Here is a 23162-nt window from a genome sequence, read left to right on the forward strand (position 1 = left end):
ATAGAGCACATTCAAATTTGGCGGGTCGCAAAAGTTTGTAAGAAACAGAGCTAACGTAACATTATGCTTTTGCAGATTGCACAACACAAACACGTTAATTAGGGTAAAATCAAACTTTTAAAAATACAAAGAGTTACTTACTCTTACTTACTTCTTGTACGTGAAGTATAAATTATCCGGCTCCGTGGAAAACCCTGGTCGAATAAACTCCTGGAACAGACGAGAGTGAACAATTTGCCCGGGCTTGTTCTTCCGTTGCTGCGGGTGGGCGGGTCGTGTCTTTTTACGTCTGGTATAAACTTTTAAAATGAGTTTTGTAAAATCAATTTATGGTGAAGTCCAATGAAATAAATTTTATTATAGAAAATAAGTTACGAAAATATTCACACTTTTTACTTATTGATAACTCAAAAAAAACAAAGAAAGAAAAATAAATTAATTTATTGGAATAAATATAGTTTTTAAAATGAAGTCATATGGACGATAGCACTGAACGACTTTTTGCGTAAAGCCGGATAAACACTATTACCTTTACTGAAGTTAAGGTGATTTTTAATTAGCTGAATTAAGCCTGCTGGGATAGCTTTTATCAAGGTATTATATTCCTTTGGTGGAACTGGAAAGTTATGGTGATTCAAAAATTGCTTGTAAGTTAGAATATGACCAGAATCATCAAAGAGAGATAGAATGCAATTAAAATTATTGTTAAACCATCTAGGGAATATAACGGTTATATCCGCGTTATTCCAAAGGAGAACTTTGTGGGGGGAAAAGCAATGGACAAAACACAATTTCCACAAGAGAAGGCATTGCTGATGAAAGTTAGATAAGGAGATGGGTAACTTGCTAGATAAAAAGTTACACTTTAATAGGAAAGACAGGCCACCGAGTTTGTTGAAGATATTATTAGGAATGAAAAACCATAACGACACTGGATTCACAAGGCATCTTTTCAGCCAGTTTACTTTAAAGGTGTTTATAGTATCAGCAAAATCTAAAAAGTCAAGGCCACCTTCACCTCTGGAATTAGAGAGTACTACTTTTTTCAATTTGTGAGGCCTATTTTTCCAAATAAAATCCAAAAATATTTTGTTAATTTCCCTTATAGCTTTATCATTGATAAACAAAGAAAGAGCAGGGTATACAAAGCGAGAGAGCCCTTCCACCTTAGAGAAAAGGACTCTACCGTATAATGAAAGATCTCTCTGAAGCCAGATGTTAAAGACGTTTTTAGTTTTTGTCATTTTATCAGAAAAGTTTAAAAGATGTCTGGTAACTGGATTTTTAGTGATATGGATACCTAGATATTTTACACAGTTTTTAACAGGGATCCCCTCCAATGATGTCTCATCTATATCATGAATTGAGATCATTTCACATTTCGAAATATTACGTTTTAGACCCGAAGCACAAGAAAATTGTTCCACCAATTCCAGAGCATTAGGTAACTGTTTTTTATCCTCCAAGAATAGTGTGGTGTCGTCAGCTAACTGTGCAATTTTAAACTCTCGATCAAATATAGAGATTCCTGTCAAACTTTCATTTTGGTTAATCCTTAGACAAAGTAGTTCAGTGGCTAAAAGAAATAAAAACGGGGAGATTGGACAGCCCTGTCTGATTCCACGATGGATGTAAAACCTTTTGGATGTATCAAAGTTAACGATCACTGAGCTGTTAATATCTCTATAAAACATGGTTACAGTATCAATAAATGATTTACCGAATCCAAATAACTCTAGAGTGCGAAAAAGAAATTTGTGTTCTAAGGAATCAAAAGCTTTTTGAAAATCAAGAAAAAGTATGAGACCGTCTGAGTGAATTAAATTAGAGTAATCTAGCACATCTAATACTAACCTTATATTATTAGATATGTGACGGCCTTTCATGAAGCTCGACTGAGATTCTGAAATAATGTTATTTAGACCAGTACGTAATCTTTTAGCATAAACAGAGGCTAACATTTTATAATCTAATGTTAAAAGAGTAATAGGCCGCCAATTGTCAATTAATAAAGGGTCCTTGCTTGACTTGGGTATAAGGGATATAACTCCCTGTTTCATTGTAGAGGTCATCTCTCCCTGACTGATGCATTCCTTATACATATGAAATAAAGGCAATTTAATAAACTCCCAAAAGTGAAGATGGAATTCTACTGAAAGCCCGTCAATACCAGGGGATTTACCTATTTTCATTGAGTGCAGAGCTTGATTAATTTCCTCTATTGACAAATCAGCGTCACAAATTCGACTAAACTCACGATCAATAATTGGTATACGGTGTTTAATTGTATTAATAAATTTTTCACAGCTGTCATAGTTAAATTCAGATGTATAAAGATTGCTGTAAAATTTGCTAACAAATTCTGATATTTCTTTAGGGTCTTTAGAGGTTACTCCATCGATGTTAAGTGCTGAAAGAGCTTTCCTCTGACCGTTTCTTTTTTCCAAGGCAAAAAAATAGTTAGAATTCTTCTCCCCCTCCTCAAGCCATTTCGCTCGAGATCTAATATATGCACCTTTGGCCATCTCTAAATAAGCTGTCGAATTCCAGATTTAATTTTTTTTATTTCCATATCTTCTTCTGTAATCTTATCTTTAGCTAGTAAAACATTAAGTCTATTAACCAACTCTGAATCGGTTTTATGTTTAATATTTTTAAGTTCCTTACTTCTTTTAACTGCAATATATCTAGCTTTATATTTAAAGAACTCCCAGTTTTTTTTTATAATCTCTGGTTGATCCGGTAAATAATTCTTTGGTAAGATTGATGATACTATTATTAAATTGTTTGTCTTGTAACAAGGTATTATTAAGTTTCCAATAGCCCCTCATTCTCGGGTTATCATTGATGTCACTCAATTTTATTGCAACTAATTTATGATCTGATAACGGGGCAGTGACATGAGAAACATCTTTTACATATTTAAGGATAGAAGATGAAATTAGAAAAAAGTCAATCCTAGATCTAAGAGATAAACTTCTATTGGACCAGGTAAAATCTTTTGTAGAAGGATTAAAGAACCGCCATGCATCAGTAAGAGAGAGATCGGAGCACAGGAAAAAAATTAGATCATTATTCATCCTGCTATCAAGTCTAGGGGGGTATCTATCCAGGTGATCGTCCATACATTCATTCAAATCTCCCCCCAAAATAAAATAAACATTATTATATTTTTTGTGTAACTTTTTAAGCTTGTCCACTAGATGAGAGAACATTACTCTATTGGATGCACGAGAGTTGTGTCCATATACACAACAAGCTATAAAGGTGGCGTTATCTTGTTTAATTACAGCACAAACCCATCTGCCTTCATCAGAACATACAGTTTCTAATACAGTCCCTTTAAATCTATGTAACATTATAGCAGTCCCAGCCGAGTGGCTGCTGCCATGGCTAAAGAAAATTGAGCTTCCCCATTGCGTTCTCCAAAATTTAACATCTGTTTCCCCTGAATGAATTTCTTGAAGAAAGATAAGATCAGCTGCACTTCTTTTACAAAACTATTTGAAAATTTGAAGTTACAATCGACAAGGAGTTAAACAAATATTCCATAACAAGAACCCCTAAACAAAATGAGAAAAAACAACAAAAAAGTTACTTTCTTTAGACTAGCTACCAGAATGTAAAGGGAGAGGTGGATAATAACCAAAGCACATGTTATCGAGGTGATAAACAAATAAGGAGATTAATAGTAAAGGTAACAATAATTAAAGAAGAACAAAACTAGTTCCTATTTGTGCACAACTTAAAAGTTTTTGCACAGTTTATATTGTTAGTCGTCAAGTTTCATCTTTTCGATTTTTGCATGAAAAAGTAACCAGTGCAAGCAGCAGCTTGGCTTACACGACATCAGCATAGAAGATTTGTTTCCCATCAATCAAAGCAAATGAGTTGCGAAAGGTTGCCTTCTTGCCCTCCTCCCTTGCCGCCTTCACAAGAGGCCACAGCTTGTCCCGCGCTGCTCTATCTTCAGGAGACAGCGGCTCCGAGAGACGCAGTTTATTGTCAGTTAGAAACTTGCAACCTTTAGCAGCACTACAAATGATGTCACGAATGCGGCGCTGTGAGAAGAGAATTATGATCGATCTGGTCTTTCCATCCGTCCGCTTCGGACCCAGACGATGAACGACATCGACACTGTCCTGTAGCCCGTCTCCGACTCCAGGAGCAATCTTCCCTAAGATGTTGAGGACCACACTTCGGACATCCTCATTGTCTTTTTCCGCAACGCTGTGCAACTTTAGAAACCATCGCCAACTGTAACGTCTACACTCCTGTACACTTGCTTTCAGTGATTTGTTTTCCTTTCTCAGAGCGTGGACCTCAGATTCCATATGATCGAGAGCCTCTTTATGCACGCCAACATCCAAAATAAGCTGTTGTACCGTCGCTGTTAGACTTTTGACTTGTTTGGAAGTTGCCTCGGTGGTAGTTTCAATCGCCGAAATCTTCTGGAACGTTTTGTCTAATTTAGAATCAAGCTCACGAATAGCCGCCAAGACATTCTCATTCCCGTTTCCACTAACGTTAGATTCTGCGTGTTTAGTTTTTTTAGCAGCTGGCCTCTGAGGAGTATCCGAGAGGGATGTGACAACAACCTCATTGTCGAAATTTGGATGTGTCAAACCACTGTGATTCGGTATCTTTCTTAAGTTTAAATCCAGCACTACTCGAGGCTGATGCTGAATTCTCAAATTGATCAGTTGAGCCAGATGCGTCGGAAGACATGGTGTCAAGCCAAACTTGTTTAACTTTCTTCTTGCCTCTTTTTCCCATGCATAAAGATGTCAAATCAGAATCATATAACGTTTTCACGTATTTTTTTCACGTTATCACCAGTCCGATTAATAGGTTATATCACCACTTCACCTTTATTTCCCTGAAGAGCAAAGAAACACTACCACCTACACCGCCGCCATCTTGGCCTCACAAATCTATATTAAATAAAGCAGCACCATTAAAAGCTTCAACCGCCATCTTCTATTGCATCAGCTGCAATACAGCCTTGCACTACAGCGTCCCAATGGTTAAACTGCGTTATTGCAGGCGTTATTAGTTGAAAATATCTGTCGACAATTTCTGTTTTGACGTTTATCGATAATGTCGACTACATTTTTCAGCCCTAGGGAGATGAGTGAAGAGCTGTGCCTTATTTCTAACGTTACCTATATTTCACGACGAGTGTTCCACACAGTGTTAGAGCGAACACTAACAAATATTACTGGATTTCGTTCCTTAAAAGGCAACTGAGAGCTTTAATTCACTACAAAATTTTAAATTAATTGCGTTTGACACCCATATTTGGCAGAAAATAATACCACGCAGATCAATCATTTCACAACATGATAAACTTAACGTTACCACAGTTCAGAACCACGACTATCACAGAACCACGGTCAACGAAAGAATATTCAAATTAAAATCATAACAATTAGTTTTAGTCCAGTGATCTTCCTGATAGGCCAATTTAACGTTACTGGTAGAACACTCTAGAAATTCAACAGTTCACCTTGTAAAATGGCCTGTGCTTCGCGTGCGCAAAACTTTAGGCTTTGTCGAGTGTGCTCAGAAAGAAAATGCCTGTGAACGTGCATAAAAACAATTACAGTGCGCGAGACGTGATGATAGACAAAACTAAGCTTAATCGAGGCTTTACTACCTTTACATCATTTATAAAGTGGCATGACATTGGCAAAAATCAAAATACAAAAATCAGACGTCAGAGCTCGTTGGCTGTCTAATGATAATTATTCATTATTACAGTGATTTGTGATCGAATAATAGATTAAACTAATAAACTGTATACATTGAAATCAATTTACAGTCTGATTTATCTGTATTACTATCAAGTTAAAGTATTAGACTTACCCCACGCTTGACTCTTCCACAAGTAAAATGGCGTTCGCATGTGGTCTGGACTCTGGTTCAGTCAAAACGACGGTTGCACGTAAACGGAGGTGTGGCTTGGTTAACTCTAAAAGAGAGTTATGTTTGCAACAACGCAAAATGACACCAACTCTTATTTAAAATGGACACTTCTGGTGTTAAACCCAATCTGTTTAGTGTTGATTCAACACTTTATTTTAATACTTTATTGTAACACTGGAAAATCAACACCGGTCAATTTACTGTGATGTTGACAATTTTACATTGTACAGGTTATCACTTGGTTTTTGACCAAGTGAAGCTCTTGAAACAATTCACAGAAGAGTATGTTGTCTGGAAAGAAATCAAGCATCACTGGCAAAGGCTCAAAAGAGACCATGCCTTTCTTAAAAATCTTTTAAAATAGGTTGCTGTTGATATAACTGTTTTTGTTCAGTACTTCGCTTATATTATGTGCTGCAATATTATATATAACACTTCAATGTGTATATTATATAATGTACTGACTGCTGCTTTGTAAATTTATGTAAGGAACAGGCAATTCTGGCCCTTTGCATTCTACTTTTTGAGGTTAATTAAGAGTTAACCTCCAACCCTAATCGAGCACATCTGAAAATTTGAACCAAAGTCTTCAGGTTTACTTTTAGACAATAGGCAGGAGGGTTTGAGGTTGGAGCTAAATCTGCAGGACAGTGGACGCTGAGGGCCAGAGTAAACCATCACTGCTTTAAATAACGCAGAACATAAGCTGACCCGACTGTCCATTAAACAACTTCATTTGAATGGTTTGTGTTTTTTGTTTTACTTTCAGACCAGCACTGGAGAACGCCTGACAATGGGATGTTGAGACTTCTTCCTCTGGTTGAGAAAAAGCTACACCACATCAGTGATCACATCTTCTGTTCTTCAACTGAACAAACTGTTTAGATGAGGAAGAAGAACACGAACATGATAGAGACGTACAGGGAAGAGCAAGAAACCAGTTTAGCTGTGATAATGAATCATTATTTTCCAACACAATATCAAATCTGTTTTCTGTAGGTGACTGAATATGATTCTCTGGCACTCGTTTTGTGGCTTCAGCAGCTGTGAATGGATTCATATGATGTTAACGTATTTTTGAAGACACATTTTTATTTATCTTGAATCTCATTTTTCTTTATGCTACTTTATCAACTTTACTTTATTAAACACTTTATTGGAGGACAAAGCATAAAGACTATTGTGTATTGAAAGTGGTGTTTGGTACAGTAAATATACATTTTTATTTGAGACATTTTTATTTCTTATTTCTTTAGTTTAATTAATTTAAAAATAACTACATATAATTAAAAATAATAATAATTACAACTGGCCTGTTGGAGTATGCTTTTACTTCTACAAAAAGGGCAGATTAGGTACCTAGTCTTATTATTTTTTATTTCATAAATTAATCAGATGATTTAGATTAATTCACAAATAACACACACGTAAATGCGGTGGACAAAAAATAAATAGGGGTGCACTATCTAAGCTTTCACATTGCCTTTTAAGTCTAGTAATTTACATAATCATAGCAGACGCTTTTGTCCAAAGCAGCTTTAAAAGTGAGGAAAACAACGAAACCGTTATAAAGATAAAATAATAGGCTACTTAGATACGTTTCAACCGTTTTTAGAAACAGACACACACACACAGTGTGAGCAATGTTCTTATTAGGTGTTTTTACGCGTTTGTCACAGAAACGATAAATATTTAATCAATCACGACAAATATTAGAGAAAAATACAATATGATGTATGCCAGCATCTTGCGCATCAAAACAAACTTGTCCTTCCTCCATCACGGTTGAACTCGCACTAGATCCAGCAAGGGTGAGCTAGAACTCTAGCTCCTCCCATTTGACGCTGCAGCGAATCCCCGCTCACTAAATTTAGCAAGGTGGAGCTGGAGCTCCAGAAAAGGGGGAGCTCGAGCTCTAGCTCCTCCCATTTGGCTCTGCATCGAGCACCATCTCACCTGCCTATTACGTCTCGTCTTTCCATTGGACTGGTTATACACGTGCTTCACGACGCAATCACGCAGGGCGTTCCCACCGCGTCTCGACGCAGCTCGAGTTCCCTTGAAAGGGAAGCTGATGTTTCGCCATGTAATCAGACAGTCGATTCCTAAGTTCCGATACAAAATAGTAGTAAGTATTTCACAGAAACTTTTATAAAACCGTAGACAGGAATGTGTGTACTAGCTACTTGATGGAAAAGATGGAGGAGTTTGTGAATCGGTTGGATATCTAGACTAAATATGGATCAAGGGGACTTTTTATGTCTTGAGGCCCTTTACAGGTGACGTCCACATTAATACTTTTTTTCTGAAAGGACGTGTTTGACATTTTTCATCCTGTAGTAAAGGAACAGGGTTTCTTTTGTGTATCGTGCTGTAAGTTAGGCTATGTGATGATTTTTCAAATTACTTTTTTGAGTGAACGCATCGATGTCATTATCTATTTACCTCCAACTCTCATGATCAGATCATTGATAAAGATGTTTAATTAAGTTTAATTACTTTAGTTTAGTGTTTGTTCGTCATTTACATCCAGTGTCAGTGGAGATCAGACTGTTTCAACTGTTCAGCTTCATCATGGATGACGCACAAATCCAGAGTTGAAGATTTTTCTCCAGTTTGCAGGTACTTTAAATTAATACATTAAATAAATATATTAAATAACCCTTTATAGACCCATAATAAAAGAGATGTCTGTTTTAAATGAAGTTCTTGAAAACAATGTCTAAACCCTCCTCAAGTGCTTTTCATCCAAACAGTAAGAAGATCTTGCATATGATGATTATCATCAAAAACTAATTAAATCTGTTCTGTTATAGTTCAGTTCAGCAGGAGAGATCAGAACCAGCGCCCAGCTGTGTGTCTTCGAGGAGTGACGGGTCTATGGGTCATCTAATAGATTTTAAGAATGACAATACACAGGCTGATCTCAGGTAGGCTACAACATTTCTTAAAGACATGATTAACATTTTAATATTATGGTGTTTTGTATTTTGTATTTTGTATTTATGATATTCATAATAGACATTGTCTTCACCTGATGCAAGAGAGACATATCTATGAGTGTTCCAATTTCATGGCTTGGAATCAGATAAATAGCATTTTATTGAAAGAGATGCTTATATTATTTGAAACACCCAACTTTAGTGGTCATTTTAAATGTAGTCCTTTTTGTTGGTACCTGGGCGTTGTGGAATTGCAGGTAATGTGCAGCAGTGCTGCTGTGGCCTTACATGTATATTCAGAGCTCATAAAAATACCCTATTCTATATTCTGACCTCAAACCCATTATAACCTCCTCCAAAATGACTCCTCCAAAAATGACCAACAGATGGTATCAATGTAATACAATTAAAGGGGTCATATGACGGTTCTAAAAATAACATTATTTGGTGTAATGCAATGTGTTTATGCGGTTTTAGGTTAAAAAACAAACATACTCATTATTCTACACATACTGTACATTATTGTTGCTTCTCTATGCCCCGCCTTTCTGAAATGTGTTGATTTTTACAAAGCTCATCGTTCTGAAAAGCGTGGCGTGCTCTGATTGGCCAGCTAGCCAGTACATTGTGATTGGCCCGATAACCTTAAAGGGGTGGTATAATGCTCTTTTCACAAGATGTAAAATAAGTCTTTAATGTCCCCAGTGTGTGTATGTGAAGTTTTAGCTCAAAATACCCCACAGATATTTTATATCCTTTGACCTCACACAGACATGCACTGAAAATGTCAATGTTTATGTTCAAACCAGAGTCAGACAATAATGGAGAGACTCAAGAAGTGACAAAATGTAGAATGCAACAGTACATTTCTGAATGGTTAGTTGATGAATTTAGGTAGCTTATGTGTTATCTTCTATTCATTGATTAGCATTTTTTAAGGACTTCGTCTTCAACATTACACACTAACTAAAGTTAAAAAAGTGAAATCATAATCAACCACCCCTTCAAGCGTGTGACGGAAATGTCTCGCCCCTTACCATATTTGGAACATCAGCTCCAGAAGCAATAAAGGCATGTGATCATGTCAGAACTACCTTATCAATTCGAGATCGATTCTGATCCGGAAAATGCAGATGTCCAAGATGAGCGATCATATTTGCATGGCGGCGCTGGCGGCAACAATAATACAGCGAGAACAAAAGTTACAACATTGTTTCTACTCAGACAATTCATGGGACCATATCATCTGAACATATTTCCAAATGAAATAACCTTGTATAGGCCCATAATAAAAGAGATGTCTGTTTTAAATGAATTTCTTGAAAACAATGTCTAAACCCTCCTCAAGTGCTTTTCATCCAAACAGTATGAAGATCTTGCATATGATGATTATCATCAAAAACTAATTAAATCTGTTCTGTTATAGTTCAGTTCAGCAGGAGAGATCAGAACCAGCGCCCAGCTGTGTGTCTTCGAGGAGTGACGGGTCTATGGGTCATCCAATAGATTTTAAGAATGACGATACACAGACTGATCTCAGGTAGGCTATAACATTTCTTAAAGACATTTAAATATTTGAATGAAAGAGATTTTTGAATAGTCAGTAGCAAATTCTTAAAATATAAAAAAAACATACTTACTTACGTGTGTGAGTCAGAAGCGCCAGAATGTACAAGCAAATATGGAATTGCCCCACTTTTTAGAATCAGCTTTGTGCACGGCCTGCCTTGTACTCTCGCAGGGTCTGGAAACAGTCCTCTGAAAATTGCGCATCACACAGTCGAATATTTTAGTTGTACTGTTCTGGAACAGTTGTAAATAAAGTTTAAGCATTGTTTTCTAATTGTGTCCTCTTTTGGAAGGCCAAACTCATTTAGTTTGGCTTTCGCAGCGAAAAACACAGTGTCTCCACGACATGGCGGCGCTGGCGGCAACAATAATACAGCGAGAACAAAAGTTACGCCTTCTTTCTTTGCGTATACATTTATTTATGAAACTCTGCCCCCACTCTCTGACCTAGATTTGTTGGGGCGAGTTTGAAAGAAGAGTTTTAGGAAGGCGTGGCTGAGCCTTTATAACTTTTATAAAGAATATCTCTTAAGGTTTTACACTTTGAGCTTTGTAACTCTGCAGATCTTATACTTGCACTAACAGCTACATAACACACTAAAGAAAAAGGAAAACAAGAAATCGCATCATATGACCTTTAAACTTTATGAAATTAATCCTGTTGTTGGTAGAAAACATTGTTTCTACTCTGATAATCACTGGGACCATATCATCTGCACATATTGCCAAATAGGCACAAGGTTTTGTTATCAGTTGAAGATCCTCCTTTATGCCTCTTATGACAGAGTCCACTATCTTTAAAGCAGATTTTAAAGGAATGCGATGGTTTTAACTCTTCTAGGACTCTGTTTTTATTCTGTTGATTCGTATTAATAGATTTTTTTTTTTATTAAGTGAGGCTGAATTAGTTTAAAAACATTTGTAAATTTAGTTTTTAGTTTATTTCTCTTTTTATATTTTGCTACTTTTATTCTCACCATTAAAATAGCTCTGACAACTGACATGATGTTAAATTATAAGCAATCAATCAATAATATATTATTTTAATATAATATTTACAATATATAAAAAGCTTTCTCAAGCTAACACAAAGTTTGTCTTGACAAACGTTTTTTTTTTATATTTTTTGTTTTTAGTATTATTACAGTTGTGGCCTTGAGCAGTTGATTTATTAATAAGTGCATTTACTTATTATCTGTTTTAGGAGGTTGACAGTGAATTATTAAGGTAATATAAAACAAATCCACCAATATGTCTGATTCTTGATTCTCTTCATGATGTTTAAGGTCAATCCCACCACAAAGATCAACAGTAACAAAACCCGCCTGTAAGAAGAATGACCAGCCTATGAATCAACTACAGGACTTTAATGAAAGCAGGGATGCTAGTGTCAGGTAAAGTAAACAAACAGGTAAACAAATACAACATTTTACTCTATATATTTAACTTATGTAATACCATGTTATTTTAATTTTACAGCCATGAAGTCCTGAACACATTTAGATCAAAACTGATGGAGAAGTTTAAGCGTCTGAATGAGGGAACAGCAAAGCAGGGAAACCCAACACTCCTGAATGAGATCTACACAGAGCTCTACATCACAGAGGGTGACAGTGGAGAGATCTGTAATGAACATGAGGTGAGACAGATTGAGACACAATCCAGGAGAGCAGCAACAGAGGACAAACCCATCAAATGCAATGACATCTTTAAACCTTTACCTGGACAAAACAAACCCATCACAACTGTGCTGACAAAGGGAGTCGCTGGCATTGGAAAAACAGTCTCTGTGCAGAAGTTCATCCTAGACTGGGCTGAAGGCAAAGTGAATCAGGACGTCCAGCTCATATTTCCACTACCTTTCAGAGAGATCAATTTGATGAAGGACAAAACACTCAGTCTTTCAGATCTTCTTCATGTGTTTTTCCCTGAAACAAAAGAAATGGAAATATCCAGTGACAAATATAAAGTGTTGTTCATCTTTGATGGTCTGGATGAGTGTCGTCTGTCTCTGGATTTTCAGAGTGATGTGAGGTTTTGTGATGTAAGTGAATCAGCCTCAGTGGACGTACTGCTGACGAACCTCATTGCGGGGAATCTGCTTCCCTCTGCTCTGATCTGGATCACCTCTAGACCAGCAGCAGCCGATCTCGTCCCCTCTGAGTGTGTCCATCGAGTGACAGAGGTACGAGGCTTCAATGAGCCACAGAAGGAGGAATACTTCAGGAAGAGAATCAGTGATCAGAGTCTGGCCAATACAATCATCTCACACCTGAAGTCATCAAGGAGCCTCTACATCATGTGCCACATCCCAGTGTTCTGCTGGATCTCAGCCACTGTTCTAGAGAAGATGTTGAGTGAAGCAGAGAGTGGAGAGATTCCCAAGACTCTCACTCAAATGTACACACACTTCCTGATCCTTCAGTCCAACATCAAACAGGAGAAAGACTATGAGAAGAACCTGACAGATGAAGACATGATCCTCAAACTGGGAAAAGTGGCTTTTCAGCAGCTTGTGAAAGGCAATGTGATCTTCTATGAGAAAGACCTGAGAGAGTGTGACATTGATGTGACAGAAGCATCAGTGTACTCAGGATTGTGCACTCAGATCTTCAGAGAGGAGTCAGGCCTGTATCAGGCGAAAGTCTTCTGCTTTGTTCATCTGAGTGTTCAGGAACATCTAGCAGCTTTATATGTGCACCTCTGCTTCACAAACAACAACAGGAATGTATTTGACCCAGTCTCTGAACCAGATTTGTTGTTTGTATTAAAGGACTGGTTTCAAGTTAAGTTTAAACATGTTTCATTTTCTGAGCTCCATGAGAGAGCCGTGAATGAGGCTCTACAGAGTAAAAATGGGCATCTGGACCTTTTCCTGCGCTTCCTTCTGGGGTTGTCAGTGGAGTCTCATCAGATTCTCCTTCAGGGACTAATGACACTGAGAAGAAGAATAAAGTCTGACAGCAATGAGAAAACAGTTGATTACATCAAGGAGAAGATCAGGACCATTGACTCTCCAGAGAAATCCATCAGTCTGTTCCACTGTCTGAATGAACTGGGCGACCAGTCACTAGTCGAGGAAATACAACAGTATCTGAAATCTGGAACAATAAGTGAAGCCAGACTCTCTTCATCTCAGTGGTCAGCTGTAGTTTTTGTGTTGTTGACATCAGAGAAGAGTCTGGAGAAGTTTGATATTAATACATTTGTTGGAGAAAACAATAAAGCTGAAAAACTGAAGGTTCTTCAGAAGCTGCTGCCCGTGATTAAAGTTCAGTAAGTATCAGTGAAAACTATCACTTTACTGTTAAAACAAAAGAAAATAAAAAGCTCATAAATCTAAGAAACATACAAACATTTATTGTATCAGTAATAGGAGCAATATGGCAGCATACTTGATTTTATTGTTTTTCAGATTTTTTTAAATCTATTTTATTGATGTGAATAATGACGGGGAGATGTGATTGGGAAACAATACAAGCTGACTCAAACTTGTGTTAAAGCACCTGACACCCAATGTCTTCAACATGAGGATTCATTTAAAACAAACAAGTTTAATGTTACAAATGATTTATAAAGTAGTTTTCCTGGCAACAACGGACAAAAAATGTAATATTCATATAGCATGTTTATTGGTTATTCACCTGCAAGGGAGGCCAAGAATTCTAGCCCAAGAATGCGGTCTTACATTTAGAGCAAAGCGAGGAGTTAGTTGGTTTAATTTTATGTTGTATATGTCGTGTCTGTTCAGAATCTTGTTCTTTTGCACACTGAGAGTTTGTTATCCTGAGTCCATGTCCCATTTGTCTTTTATTCACACTTAACTCTCTCCAATTGTAATCTGTGACACCATTACCTCAAGGTTCCTGAGTAATTTTGAGACAATGCCATCCATTGGTGACCAAGTGCAGTGTTTTCTTTACTCCATCTACAAATTGTCTACTTTTTCTCAATTTTCTATTGCTTTTTGTTTTCAGTTCATAGTGTTTACCAAGTATGATTTTCATCTCTCTACAGTTTGAGTGATTGTGGAGTCACAGAGAAAGATTGTGCTGCTCTGACTTCAGCTCTGATATCAAACCCCTCACAACTGAGAGATCTGGATCTGAATAATGGAAAACTGCGAAATCCGGGTGTGAAGCTTCTCTCTCTTGTACTGAAGGATCCTGACTGTAAACTGGAGAAACTCGGGTAAGATCATCTACGGTATATCATAGTCAGACATGTTATTGTCTTCTGTAAGACTAAATCAGGGTTCCACAAATCTGGCACTGGAGGGCCGCTGCCTTACTGAGTTTAGCTCAAACCCTGATAAAACTCTCCTTCCTGTAACTCTGAAGACATGGATTAGCTTGTTCAGGCGTCTTTAATTAGGGTTGGAGATAAACTCTGCAGGACAGCGGCACTTCAAAACCGGATTTGAGGAACCCTGGACTAAATGCTCTGATGTAAATTTTAGGGCTACACTGCAGAAAATAAATTTCTTTCTCAGTATTTTTGTTTTCTTTTCTTTTTTGTATTCTTAATTGAAGATAAATTTACTTGAGAAGCAAAATAACTTAAAATGTTAAGTCTTGTATACTGAAAAATTGCTTATGTATCTTGATTTAAGAATTTTTAGATATTAGATATTTAGACTACGTCTGGATCGGATTCAGAACGATGATCAAAACACAGATGGAGTAGATAAAGTCCAGCAACACCCCCAAAGCTTCACAGTCCTATACCTCGTCCTGCGTCGACATTTCATTAAGTAACATTAGGCAGTTTTGATTTTACATTTGCGTCTGCTTACATACGTGACCCGTTCTGGCAAAATGAGTCGCAATGAGCAATTGTTCATGACTGAGCTACACCTGTTTGACTTTAATAGTCAAAGTCAATTTTGAGAAAAATCGAGTTAAAGTTTTCTGAAGGTTCCAAAACAAAATCATCTACCAACCATACCTTAAAATCTCGGGTAATAACACCACATTTGGCACACACCACCGAGTCAAAACCAAATATTTATAGGAACAATATATATTCAACTTTTTTCCCCCATGGTACCACAATTGTTTGATTAAAATTAATGAAAAAGACAGCCTATATATTCAGACCTACTGTACTGCACAGGTCTAATATAATGTTACACATCAGCTGTTTTTCCCCAACAGTTAACCAAATGTTCACTTAAAGGTATAGCGGAGGATCTTTCCAAATTTTAGATAAGACCCGCCCTCTCCACTTTTTGAAAAGTTTGATTGATTCACCAGAATGATTGACAATTAGGAGGACCAATAGTATAGGTTACCCACCAGGAAGTAAAACATCCTCCGCTATACATTTAAGACATAGCAGATTATGTTTGCTTGAATACTCGCCAAGACAGATATTTTGAAACACTGTAATTCTGTGTAGGTATAAGAGTATATCGGGATCACGCGCTGTCTGAGGCGTCTTTGAGGCACGCTTCAGATGTGTCAGTCAATGTGAGTAAAATCATTTTGTTTAAATCAGTATGAGTTTGAAAATCACATTTCATTGGTTCAGACTCATGCCATCGAGAATTCGCTATTAATATTCACAAAGTTGGATTGCTACGTTTTAAAACAATACCAAACTTGTGCTGAGGGAAAGCACAGTCGTCGAGAAGCGAGCAGAGAAAACTGAATTTTTCATGGACAAAGGAAAACATACAAATAAAGATACTTTTAAATGTTTAATTGGTATTTTGACCCTTGGGATCACTAGATGAGGGCTTAATGAACTCATTTTTGTGAACACCTCAAATTCGACCATTTTGCCTGTAGCTCAGAATTATCCTGTACGCATTCTGACTCATTTTGCCAGCACGGGTCACATATGATATTGCATGTTTCTGCTTCTTCTTCGCCTGTGTTTTTATCAGGAGATTTAATACTTTTTCAAAAGTGAAAGATCTCAAACTAAACCGCCTTCAGTGATACATGTGTTAAATAGTTGTTGTTAAGTGTTAGCTTATTATATTTATGTTGAAATTTTATGGATTTAATTTTTACATTTTCCATAATCTGCCTGTAAATGTTTGTATCTCCCAGGATACGTTTCCCCTTTGGGAGTATAAATTAATTGGAAAAAAGAATGTTTGTTTGGCAATGCGTGTTACAACATTTTAATAACAATTTTAAAACATGTATTCTCTCATAACTTTAAACATTCTTTGTAAAATTCGGTCGAACAATGCCTGTTTATGAATATATTAGCCTACTGTATCATATTTAATATGCAAATTTCTAGGGCCTATGAATGATCAATATGACCAAAACTTTGCTGAGAAACATCGTGTACACAGTCTTCTTCATGCCTTCTGTCCTCTGATTGATAGTTTATACTTAAAAAACAAAAACAAAATTCAAGTAAAGTCCTTTTGCTCAGAAAGTTTTTATTTTTATAAATGTAAATGTAAGAAACATTTATTAGACTGAAGCAACTGGGGTTTATTGAATATTAATACACCATTTTTTTGATCCATGATCCATAAAAGCCGTGTGCGTGTGTGTGCGTGTGCGTGTGCGTGCGTGCGTGCGTGCGTGCGTGCGTGCGTGCGTGTGTGTGTGTGTGTGTGTAATGTGATACTCAACAAAAAACAGATGCTAACTTGTATATGGATGCATGTGTGTTGTTTTGTTGAGTATCATATTTATACATCGCTTTTATGGCTCATACTGTCAGAAACACAGGGTTAGGACTAGTGTGAAAACTTGAACACTGTCAAAAGGTGAACCCAAATGCAGAAAACCAGATGACAGTTCTGGGAAATATCTTCAAATCTTGTATTTGATGAAAAGGAACGTCCAAACTTTCCTAGGATAAATCCAGAAAGTAAACTCCAAAAAACTTCCACAAATAGTTTGATAACAGTTCCAAAAAGTAAATCCAAAAAGTCCACAAAGTAAATCCAGAAGGAATTTGAAAAAAAGTTCACAAAAAGATCTGTGAGTACTCCAAAATTTCAAAGAGCAAAAGTCAATTAAACAAAACAAAGGAACTATACCAGGTACACAAATTAGATTTAGATAACTCCAAAAGAGGCACAGCAAGAGAATGACCTAGACTTGGTCATGGCACTGGAAACACTGAGCAAAGTACTCAGGAGAAGGGTGACTTAACCCTCTGGGGACCAAAAACGCGCCCGCGCGTTTTGCTCGTTTTTTTTTTTTTAGCAATGAAAATAAACACTAAATGCTCTGTTAATTTTGATCTTTCATTTTCGTGTAATACATCAATCGATCCTGTTCAGTTTCTATTTTTTTTCTGTATACTCACAATAAAAATAAAGTGTTTTGCTTTTTGACAAATAAAGAAAAATTAACATGATGCGATTTCTGCCTTCTCTCTGTCAGTAAACTCCCGTTTGAAACGCGTTCGAAAATTATCTATAACTCCGCGAAAATTCAGTCAAACAGGCAAACAGACCCACGGGCATAAAGCTTGAGATCGCATCTTTTAAATGAAGTCATTTATATAAAAAACAAATATTCTTAGTTTCTGTAATCTGTATACAAAGAGAGCGACTCCAGTCGACCTCATTACGAGATGATTCACAGTAATGTGACCACTCCCCGGAGAGCGCGTGCTTTTCAAATGCAAATTCCGAGAACCATTTCAGATCTGTGAAACGCCCACATCAGCTGTAAACAAAGCGCGTCGCGAGTGAGACATTATAGCCTTTATGGAGAAAAGTTTCCACAGTGCTGATGAGGAGAAATATCTCCTGATATGAGCAGCAGATCGCGCTGAGGAGTGAGGTAGGCTGTTTTCTTTTCTCAAGTGTGGAATAACGTTATGGAATAACGTTAGTGTAGGCCTATGTAAACCGCAAAAAGATGAATCGCATTTCTATAATATGACTCGCGTTTCTGTGAGATGAATGAAGGGTACATATTTGTAGAGTGTTTAGCCTAAATATGAATCGCGCGTCTGTGTGTGAAAGAATAAACTGCTTTGCTATAGCCTACTGAGATGAGTAAAATCGACTGGAATATGTTGAAATAAAATGTATTTGTATAAGCAACGTAAATTAACATTTATATGCCCTGATATTTCAATAAAACAACGTTAGTCAGGCGTTAGTCACACTATTTTTGTCAAAAATAAAGTCATAGACTAAGATGTTAGATGTTCCATTGTTGGCTATATTCAAACTAATGAATACATATGATAAAATGTAGGCCTATAATCTTTTTTTTCTTTCTTTTTTTTTTTTACAAAGAAAGAGTACACTTGAAATATTGTTGAAATTGTAATTATTGTTGTAATTGTAACATTTTTAATAAAATAGCTAAACATATTTACAAGATAGATGTAAGCGAAATCTTAAATGGTCAATATAAGTATTCTTCTAAATACATTGTCCTTGCATTGTGGCTCAGTCAGTGTCACACCTGAATGAATGGCTATTCAGAGTCATTATGCAGAGTGGGTGGGACATCCCAGGTGTAAACTACTCCTTCACGCCCCCCTCGCATATTGGCTTTCCAAGCAAAACCTGTTTTACACCATTTAAATCAATGTATTTTTTTTTGTGAACGATAAAGCAAGACTATTTTCACATAATTTTGAAGCCAGTACTCAAAGGTACAACATAAATTAGACAAAAGTCTTGTGGACACATATTTAATATGTGTTTTGTGGTCTTAATTCAGCCACTTTCATTTTAATTTTTTCCAATAACCACGCATAAACATTATTCTCTTAAAAATACAAACATCTACATACACATTGCTCGCATATTTTGGTAGCCCTGTTTGTGCTATATAGAGTGATTTTACACCTTTGCCATTAACATGTTTATAAATAACTGAAAAAAGCACAAATTTCAAGGCATGTCAGAAAATCTCAAGGGCTCCAAAAACACCTTGGTCCCCAGAGGGTTAAATACACAAACAGGGAACAAGGCACAGGAGACATAATGACAGAGACTGAAAACCAACAAGAGACACAATGAACATATATAATCTATGTGGCCAAACATAAGTCTAAAACCTTGACACCGGTGTTGTGCCTGAACGCGTTCATTGAACGATAGTTCATGAACTCGTTCATATTTTGGGCGAACGTGAACTGAACGTACTCTGTTATTGCCTGATGAACGTTACTGTGAACTCGTTCATTCTGGTGTCTGTGAACGGCACGCTCTCTCAGTTTAACTTCGTTCAAAAGGGTGCAAGATTTCTATAGAAATGTATTTGTCCCGTTCGGAACCTCCGTTGTCCCGTTTATTGACGCTGATCTAACCACTGATGTATGACTGAATCTGATACAACAGCAACACTTGATCACGACACCGGTCATCATCCAATCACAGTCCACACTCACGCGCATCAGACCCAGAGATCAGACCATACGAATAACAAACTCTAAATTGAGAATTAATTATTATTTTGGGACAAATCATTGTTTGATTTGCGCACAGAATCCTCCGCTGTCTGGTCGCTTCGATCCGGACTCGCGCTAACGGCAAATCCCTTTCACTGTCCGACTGGGTTTTGATTTCGGCAAATCAGTTTTAACGAATTCAAACAACGTGATTATTGTGAGTCCAACATACATCCAGCCACGCAAGAAAGCATCAAATCATCCTGAGGGAATAATATACTGATGTGATTTGCTGACCAAGAAACGTTTCTGATTATTATTAATGTAAAAAAAAAAAAAAAATCAGGATTCTTTGATGAATAAAAGGTTCAAAGTAAATTTATCCGAAATAAAAAAACGTAGCATTATAAATGTACTTGCTGAATAAAAGTAGGCTATTAATTTCTTTAAAAGTAGTGTATAATTACAAAAGCTTTCTATTTCAGATAAATGCTATTATTTTGAACTATGGTTTGTGTGTAATATGACTTTAATCAAAACAAATGTGTTGTCTGAAAACCTTTTAAACGCATACGAACCTGAAATGACATATAGGCCTACTGTGTTATGTTGGCCTAGCCTATAGCCTACAAATATTTTGAGTGTCCCTCATTTTCCTGTAAAGAACCATGCACGATTGTCCCGCATTTGTTTAGTTGGCAACCCTACCCTCAATGCTATGTAAACCCTGGTTGGATAAGGATTTTAAAATTGGATATGAAGATGAAATCTGACGCATAGTTTCAGTGTTAAAACTGATAACATAATTGCTGTCTGTGGTTTTATATGGGCTGTGGCAATAATTTTGAAAAATAATAGTTTGCAGCAACATATGGAAAAAAAGAACTGAACTAGTTCATGTAGAAAGTGAACTTTCCCAACACTGCCTGACACATATATGCAATTCAATGCAAATCAATAATAATTAAGAGATGGAAAATGTTCCCCAAAAGCCTGTTGTGTCATATTTGACATTTATATTAACATGAAAAAATGTCAATTTTTTTTTAATTTTTAACATTAACAAATGGTGAATAATCAATAAACCCAGTTGCTTCAGTCCAGTAAATGTTTCTTACATTAATTTATAAAAATCATGAATCATTAATAAATCATTTCTCAGCAAAAAATACTTTATTTGATAAAAAAAAGTATAAACTATCAATCAGAGGACAGAAGGCATGAAGTAGATTGTGTGCAAGAGCAAAACAGAGAGGCAGAAGGTAGCATTAGGAAGACAGAAACAATCACTGCATATCCAGTAAAACCTCATGTTATGTTCACTGTCAGCAACAGTGTTGTCATAATTATCAATTTAGGTTTGACCATATTGATTTCACTTTATTTTAATGGTCCCTTGAACACATTCTGTTGACTATAAGTACAGTTGCACATGTCTACTAACTCCCATTGGAGTGTTAATAGATTTATTAGTAGACTGGTAGGGTTAGGGTTAGAATAAGTTGGCATGTAGTTGCAAAGTTACTTATAGTCAGTAGTTAACCTACCATACTCTTGTGTGCTTTCATCTTCACAATGAGTCTGTCACAGAGAAGAGGTGTAGTTGTGTTTGAGCTCATTTAGAACTGTTGGATTTATGAAGCACATGTGTTGAAAGCTTTTTGAATTTCTTTATTCTTTTTTTTATGACTGATAAATCTCCAATTGAAATTTAGACATATTTAATAGTCTGTGTAGAATTGTGGCTTGTACGTGTTGATCTGAACTGAGAGAGTGAAGAGTGTGTCATTGTTCTCTACAGGTTGAGTGATTGTGGAGTCACAGATGAAGGTTGTTCTGCTCTGGCTTCAGCTCTGAGATCAAACCCCTCACACCTGAGAGATCTGGATCTGTGGGGGAATAAACTAGGAGATTCAGTTCATCTGCTCTCTGCTGTACTGGAGGATCCTCACTGTAAACTGGAGACACTGAGGTAAGATTGTCTCTCTGATTGTCACACATGTCTTTGTCCTCAGTAAGAATTTTAGGACTAAAATTAGCTTGTAAAATGTTCTGTAAACACTAAATCTCAGCACAGAAATCACAGGTGTACACAAATGTCTAATCTCATGATCAGGTATTAGTGTTCATTTTTACATTCTTTTTAAAATATATCCTTTCAATTTAGTGAGTATTTCATTATATTCATTATGTTCAATCATTTTAATTAATTTATTTAATAATTTAATAACAATAATCTGATCCTATAGTTCCCCCGGCACTGCACAGTCCTTAATCGTTGAAGTTTCTGCTTTGAACGGCTCTTTCCGTGGCTACAAAAATAAATAAATTCAAAGTAGCTTTTCAAACACTACTAATGTACTAATATGAAAGATAATAAGCAAAAGAAATGTAATAACTTCATGCTGATCTTCATTATCTTATATGCAGGGAAAACACCTGAACTTCTGCGGAGCAGTAATGAATAAAGTAACATGGTCAGCGCCGCGCTGGTGAGATTAGTTTGCACTGTCCATTCGGTTTCGCTAGCAAACACGTCCTCCCTGCGATGTCGAGTCGGTCACACAGCTCGGTCCATTGAGCCGCACCGATGATGTCAGCACGGCACGAGCTCTGTAACACCGCTCCGTTTCGTCACACTGTTGGTGTGTTTGGCTTCCCATACAACTCGTTACAACTAACAGACATTGCTTAAAAGAGTTTGTGAGACGCGCCAAATTAAACAGAAGTGCGGACACACAACTTCCTTTTCAAGGGAAATTAGCCATCATCAACTACCGAAATCTCTTCTTATTTCAGTAATGCGTATGAATGAATTTCACCAAGGTTGATCAATGTTTTTTGTTTCACTAGTGTTGAGGCTTTTCAATAATTGTTTCCTATACGGCCCTTCATACTGGTGGTTTCATATTTGTCTCCTCCAAAGTTTCAGACAAGAATGAACATTGATCTAGTTCATTTGTACAGTATGGTGCACTGGCAGAATAGTTTTGTATAATTAGTGTAGAAATATGTGAAATGCTTATAAATCATTAAATGTTTAAGTTTTATAGGCCCCATTATTACACATTTTTCAAGTGTCCAGACATATATTGTTATCCATTTAATATGAAGAGACAATTTTATTAGTCTTTTTCATTATAATATATATTATAACATTTCTAAAGACACTTATTTACTGTTGTGGTAATAAACACATATGTGTTAAACTGTAAGCATGAAGTTATAAGGCAACGCAAATAATAGAAATAAATGATAAACATGAAAATGGTCTTGATATAAAAGCTTCAGGTCAGGGGCATTCAGTCCGTATACTGTACGCTGTGAATGCTCTGCAGACCCAAGCCATTTAAGAGAATGAGTTTGTGGACTCGCAAATTAATA

General features: G+C 36.5%; 1 protein-coding gene and 2 long non-coding RNA genes across 3 annotated transcripts in view; 2 read left to right on the forward strand and 1 right to left on the reverse strand.

Annotated features, from left to right (window-relative positions):
- The window catches only part of LOC309510129, a 211980-nt gene that overhangs the window by 123740 nt on the left and 65078 nt on the right, over positions 1 to 23162 (reverse strand). The gene's annotated exons all lie outside the window — the stretch shown is intronic.
- The window catches only part of LOC309510125, a 148759-nt gene that overhangs the window by 36645 nt on the left and 88952 nt on the right, over positions 1 to 23162 (forward strand). The gene's annotated exons all lie outside the window — the stretch shown is intronic.
- LOC309510140 (NLR family CARD domain-containing protein 3-like) overlaps positions 8465 to 23162 on the forward strand; it is a 46501-nt gene continuing 31803 nt past the window's right edge. The window contains exons 1-7 of the mRNA XM_082191210.1: positions 8465 to 8550; positions 8745 to 8858; positions 11726 to 11833; positions 11919 to 13715; positions 14457 to 14630; positions 14683 to 14767; positions 21587 to 21750. Coding sequence (XP_082047336.1) covers positions 8507 to 8550; positions 8745 to 8858; positions 11726 to 11833; positions 11919 to 13715; positions 14457 to 14630; positions 14683 to 14767; positions 21587 to 21750 — 2486 coding nt within the window. The 5' untranslated portion in view covers positions 8465 to 8506. The remainder of the gene's footprint in view (positions 8551 to 8744; positions 8859 to 11725; positions 11834 to 11918; positions 13716 to 14456; positions 14631 to 14682; positions 14768 to 21586; positions 21751 to 23162) is intronic.

This window comes from Leuciscus leuciscus, assembly GCF_965113295.1.
Source record: "Leuciscus leuciscus genome assembly, contig: SUPER_11_unloc_2, whole genome shotgun sequence".
NCBI classification, from domain to species: domain Eukaryota; kingdom Metazoa; phylum Chordata; class Actinopteri; order Cypriniformes; family Leuciscidae; genus Leuciscus; species Leuciscus leuciscus.